Genomic DNA, 6,621 nt, shown 5'->3' on the forward strand with positions numbered 1-6,621 from the left:
GGCTTGGCCATGTCGTTCGAATGGACACCGACGCTCCAGCTCTGAAAGTATTCAACTCGGAACCCGCTGGTGGTAGCAGAGGAAGAGGGAGGCCCCCACTGCGATGGAAAGATCAGGTGGAGAAGGACTTGGCTTCAATTGGCGTTTCCAATTGGCGTCAGTTGGCACAGAGTAGAAACGACTGGCGTGCTTTGCTGAACTCGGCCAAAATCGCTTAGGCGGTTACAGCGCCAAAAAAGAAGAAGAAGAAGAAGAACGTTTGCATACTTCATAAACCCTANGCTTAGGCGGTTACAGCGCCAAAAAAGAAGAAGAAGAAGAAGAAGAAGAACGTTTGCATACTTCATAAACCCTCTTTTGTGTAACATAATTGAGGATGAATTCACCATATCCGAAACTTTCCTTTTTAAGAAAAGCGAAAAAGAGTTGGTGTTTTTGGAATTAAAAGAAGATAAGGCACTGGAACTGGAACATAAAGCTTTGCCATTGCTTGAATTGTCGGCAAAAAGTACGAATAACTGTGTACTCTGCAATGAAATTCGTAAAGTCAAAATACCGTTCACAATTATTTGCATTTGCGTACCTAATAGTTATTGAAGTTTAAAAAAACTATCAGCTTTTTGTGTTCGTGTAAGCAAAAAACTTGCAAAGTAGGGGAAATTGAGAGAGCAAAATGACATTTCATTTTGAGGGAAAGCTGGTAGTTTCTAGGTAGTGTAAATTTTTGCCCACAGCAATTTGCCAACAAGAAAACAGCTGATCAAAAACAGTTGATTGGAATCTAACTTGAGTTTGATGGTTTGGAAGTTAAAATAGTAAAATGCGACTAATTAAACTTGTAAGAAGTAAGTAATTATTCTTTTAGTCAGTGAACTGTGTCAGGATTTGTTTTCTTACGTTATCAATTTTATACTTTTGAATGTCAACAAAATTTCTATCAGCTGTTCGTCTAACTTGCAAGTTTCTGCAAATTTTCTGTTCGCGTACTATTTTGGATATTTTTCTTTTGTAAGAGAACAGATGACATTTCGGCGGAATTTTGCTGGTGGACATTTTTTACTGGAGATTTTTAACGAACGGACCTATTGACTAACCAACATTTAACAGAACTGTTACGAACGGCTTTAACTGACGTAAAACCAGGTTATGAAAATTTGGCCAAATGGATCTTTTAAATTTTCTTTAATATCTATCTTACGTACATTAGAATAATAATAAAATTAATGTTTTCCATTTCTAATAATAATGTTATATAAAAATAAAGTTTTCGTGTCGTAATGTTTTTCATTTCTAATAATAATGTTATATAAAAATAAAGTTTTCGTTTTTGTTGTTTTTTGTGGCTCTTTGTAGCATTTAGTATTTAAATGTAGCTCTTTTCTAACTCGGTATTGCCCACCCCTGGTATATATATTACGAAAATAGCTCTCAATATTACTAATTTTCATTGGTTTTTGTTATAAATCTCATTAAACTAGTCACATGTTTCTTGCCAGATACCAACAGGGTTGCTTAAGTCGCCAAAGGAAAATTTCACCCGAGTTGCGCGTTTAGAAAGGAACGAAGCTGGTGTAACAATCCATACAGTTGAATGTACTTTTATTTCAGGCTCATTTGCATGTATCCAATTCTTGTCACCTATTACTATCTGAACCTTAACTACATACTCGTATTGTTAGATTATGTGGGGTCTTCATGGTCCTTAATCAACAAAAATCTAAACAAGTTTATGATGCACTTTTGTTGTGTTAATCTACGTCAGCCAACGAAAACCTTATTTTGTTAACTTGAAACTGTGAAGTGACGGTAAAGAAAACAGTACTTCTTCTTCTTCTTTGGCTGTCTAACCGCCTACGTGATTTTGGTTCAGTTAAACAAAGCACGCAAGTCGTTGCTCTTCTGTGCCAACTGACGCCAATTGGAAAATGCCAAGTGAAGTCAAGTCCTTCTCCACTTGGTCTTTCCATCGCAGTGGGGGCCTCCCTCTCTTCTGCTACCACCCGCATGTTTGTGCTAAAGAATGTCAAATTTTGCGATGCAAATGTCAAATAAGCTTAAATGACATTAATGTTGCCAGTTCGAAAGACTTATTTAATGCTCCTTGCACTTATTCGGGCCCTGTTATGGTTGTCGACGTCGATGTTATTTTTTCGTCAAAAAATAGATATCGTAAGTCCAACTCCAGCTACGCTGACCATAGTATTTTTGCGGTAAGGTGGTCCTTGCAAAATTTCTGTTGTTTGCGTAACCGGAGTTGGACTGATGAGGCTTGTTTTGTTGACGAAAAAATGGCATCGACGTCGACAACCATAAGAGGGCCGATTGTCTCTAACTCCAAGAGATTTCATACTAAGAGAGCAATTCCCATGTTGTCAATGCTTTGTATAAATATTTTACATTGAGAGGACCATCCATAATTTGCGAACTAATTATATGAAAATTGTTAAGGTCTCGAAGAAACATATCCAACCATGGAATTGATAATTGAACCAGTAACCTGTATGGGGCGCTTGAGTCAAATTGCTATTAAAATGTGCATACCCTGGGCTCCCGGTTTTACCAAATACCAAATTCTTCGGTAAGATATCTTCTATTAAACTATAAGAAGTTGTTTATATAGTGGTAAATTTGTATTTTAAACAGAGATCCATCAGCTGAACCATTTTATGTTAATGCTCCAGTTCCCAGCCCTTTTGGCTATAATTCTTCGATTAATCCCATTTCATTAGAAATATTTATGGATCCAGTATGCCGATATCATATAAGGTACGTACATACTGCCGTATTGATTTAAAATGTGGGTATCTGAATTTTTCTTCGAAAATGAGTTATTTACATTGTTGAATTCGTCCTGAAAATACGAATTTATGCATGCAAAAATAGTTTTCAAATTATAAATATTGATAAAGTTATTGAAGTTTTAAATTTTCACGTTTGCAATATCTACAGCAATTTTCGAGAAATCCTGATGTAAAACGTGGGTATCTGCAAAAATTTTGCAGTATCTACACTTTTTTCAGTAATTCAGCCGGAATTGTAGCTTGCATACTGATCAAAAACAACGTATCTACAATGCCGTATGCAGATGCGTCGTTTTAAAAAGTATTCTGGGTCGTTTGAGGCCAACGATCGTTTTTTAGAACAACGTACATATGTACATACCCACGTTCTTTGGCAGTATTGGAGGCATTTTTGATGTTACAGAACGACGTATGTAACTTTTAATACAAAATAAATAACAAATAAGATAAAAATGCAAATAAAATACATATGTATTATTGGTTTCCATTTCTTTTTTTATTTTAGTTTTCTAGAAATAAAATAGAACATATGAGTCGATACATATCACACCTGCCCAAGTCCATCATGAGACAATTTTAGGAAATTGTGGTTTTTCTTTTCTTGCTGTATATTTTACATAGCTTTTGCAAAACTCTAAAAATGTTTACAAAATAGATCTTGGAAGCAGTTTGCGAAAAAAAGTATGGAAAGTTAAGCTATATTCAAAATAGAGAAGTCGTTTGTTGGACTTAAGTACGTTTGAAAAATGCCATATTGTTTTGAAGCAAAATTTCCCAAAATAAGGTGAACTAAGGGAGGTTTCATATATATCGAAGCATATGTCACAATCTATGTACAGTAGCAGAACACAATATGATTGACTGGAATGGACTTAATCAATTCTGATTTAAACTTATGGTAGGACTTAGTCACTTATAACTATTTATAGTTAATATTAAATGCGTTTTTTTAATCTTAGCGACATTAATTAGTTACATTGCTTTAGTTTAAACTATTTATTTATTCGGTCAGTACGTATTATACCAATAATATGGAAAAATTTCGTCTGTAGACTTATACAGTTTTGATATATACCGACTCATATACATATAACGCTGTCAAAAAACCAAAAAGAAAATTCATCTGGTTTTTCCAAATGATTTCTAAACTTAGTCAAAATCAGCTAGAAAAGCCATCTGCGCAGATTTGGTATTTTAACAAGTTTTCTCGCAAATTTTGCGTTCGAGAGAAAAACGTATGTATCTACAGTTCCGCATACATGCAATCAAAATTTTACGTTTCTTTTGCATAAATAAAAAGAGGACATCCGAATTAGTCTAAAACAGTTGTTTTCATTTACACAAAAAGCATACATTGGACGGACCAAGTACAAACGCGTTTTGTTTAATTTGACTTCGAATGCAGATACCCACATTTTAAATCAGTACGGCAGCATAGAAAACAATTACTTTTAATTTTGGGAAACATGACTGGATTTCCACTAGACACAGAAGTGACAAAAAATTTGTGTTATTTAAAAGCTGCCACTTGGAAACGAAGTTAATGACCTAATAATGATAATGATTTTTTTTAATGCTTAACTTTGCCTATGAAATTGTTAGCTCTTAATGCCTAGTAGAATTTCGGCATTATGACTATAATTTGAGTGCTTCATTTCAGGTTATTTGAAGTAATTTAAAATGATAATTCATTACTTTACTTTAATTATAGTTATAAGTTTTCCGTTGCGGGTACAATGGCGAAAATCGTACAGCAATTTTATCAATGGTTGCCGGCACATCTAACAGCTATAATATTTATTATACTGAAGAATCAAATTTGGAAATTGAATGAGGAAACTAGTGCAAAAGATGTTCGACCTCTACATAGGTACTTTCAATATGACTCTCTATACATTATTGCTGGTAAGTGCGACAATTTATATTGCTAGTCTTAATACGAGCTTATGATATCAACAACAGCACTATTTAGGTAAAACTTCTTTTGCTGCAAGAAAGTGATTTTTATGGTCGCTTCACGTAATTTTTTTCGTCAGAATCATCTTGTAAAAAAAATGTACATAAAACATTCTACAAGGATAAGAATAAATCATATATACATGCAGCATCACGCAAGTAAAGCCGAAAAATTAATCAGTACATGATCATTTTACTACTCATCAAAATCAGTACTTTTCAATACACTGTTATTTAATATGGAAACTTACTCACTGAACAACGTTAAATACATTAAAGCCATTCATTTCAGTGCTTTTATATCCGAGCGCACTTTACTACAAGGGTTTATTAACCAAACGCTAAAATGATGTGAGAAATCGATTGAGCCATGTCTGCACACTATAACTCCAGTTCAAAGTTATGTAGCTCAACGACGGTCGGTTCAAGACTGGTTTTGCAAAATCGGAGTCTATTGTGCCGACATGCGTATTACACTAACTGATATAGCAATCTATGCGAAACACATTGCTTTAGGTCTCACAAATCGAAAAATGTTCCCAATACTATCTGTATGTTCGAAGCTGGTACAAAAAAAAATAAGGGGCGTGGCACCTTTACAGCTTGAATGGAAAAAATCTTTGCTTTCGGTTACAAAATGCTTTTTGATTCTAAAGGTGAAGACCCCACCCCGCGCACTCGTATTGTTTTTAAGTAATTTGTTGTTAAAGTTGCGAAATTCACCAAATATGTTGATCAAGTTTCATCATAGGTTAATGTGACTTAATTGTAAACTCTTTTACCGCACATCACCATTTTCTTTTAAGTAATAGGCTATTGCAAGGGTTGCAATTGAAAAACGAGGTACGTGCTGTCAGATGATTAAATAATGTCAAAAAGTAAGTTCGCAGAATTTTTTACTTTAATTTTTAGGTTTTATAATATATTGGTTTTTATCACAAAACAACATAGCGCTCCTGGCGAAAATTTGTAATAAAAAATCGCGCGAAGAAGAGGGGCTGAAAACCTTTTGCAGAGATCACCTTTCTGCGTAGGCGGCCTTCGGCCGCGTTTAGGGATTGTTATGAACCTTTGAACTCCAACTCATGCAGAATCCTTAGCATTCCAGCTGCTTCAGTCATGGGGGGCGTTTCGGCTTGTCATGGCCCTCAGGAGTAAACCGTACAAAAGGGACATTCAAAAGAACACGCGAGATAACAAAATTTGCACACAAGTAAAATCTATCGAAAAGAAACCAGTGAACCGAAGCACTCTCTATTCGTGCCTCCTAATCTCCTTTTAACTTAAAAACCTACCAACCAAACAAATGCTTAGCAGCCACTGATGCTGTTTGAGCTGCTCCGAAGGCCTTCGTTGAGTCGCTGCATGCTGTTGTTGTGATTTTCTTTCGTAATTCAAATTTTTCTCCAAGGATTATTTTATTAACTTCTAAATTTTTCCTTTCGCACTTTCTTTGCGGTAATCACTTTATCATTTCCTATTCTTCACCGTGTTAACATACTTTCCTTTTTCCTCTACATTTTTTGTTTTTTTTTTTTAGGTCTACCTTAAATACTTTTAAACACTTCTTTTAATGTTTCAAAATGGAAAAAAAACCTTTTAAAATACATTCAAAAGTCAAAATTCACCGATTTTTGCAGTTTAACATTTCCTCTTAGTTAATTATCTACACGAGGCCTTAACTTTCCTCCGATTTCCTTCTTATCCATCTATTTTTTTTCTACTTCTTCCGTAGTTATTACATGCTACTAACTAAAGGTAAACTAATATATTTGTCAATGTTATTGTGGCTTGTTAACATTTTATTTTTAATATTTTTATTGAGCTTTGTACCACGATTGTTTATTAGGAAAAATTGAAAAAG

The 6,621-nt window shown here is 34.4% G+C and overlaps 1 protein-coding gene across 1 annotated transcript in view; it reads left to right on the forward strand.

Annotated features, from left to right (window-relative positions):
• Positions 1-6,621, forward strand: part of LOC108378182 (GPI inositol-deacylase-like) — a 356,400-nt gene that overhangs the window by 226,256 nt on the left and 123,523 nt on the right. The window contains exons 11-13 of the mRNA XM_017634475.1: positions 2,449-2,578; positions 2,644-2,766; positions 4,513-4,706. Coding sequence (XP_017489964.1) covers positions 2,449-2,578; positions 2,644-2,766; positions 4,513-4,706 — 447 coding nt within the window. The remainder of the gene's footprint in view (positions 1-2,448; positions 2,579-2,643; positions 2,767-4,512; positions 4,707-6,621) is intronic.

The sequence above is a fragment of the Rhagoletis zephyria genome, unplaced genomic scaffold (genome assembly GCF_001687245.7).
Source record: "Rhagoletis zephyria isolate East Lansing unplaced genomic scaffold, Rhagoletis_zephyria_1.1 Rzeph_scaffold_00114, whole genome shotgun sequence".
In the NCBI taxonomy this organism is placed as follows: Eukaryota; Metazoa; Arthropoda; class Insecta; order Diptera; family Tephritidae; genus Rhagoletis; species Rhagoletis zephyria.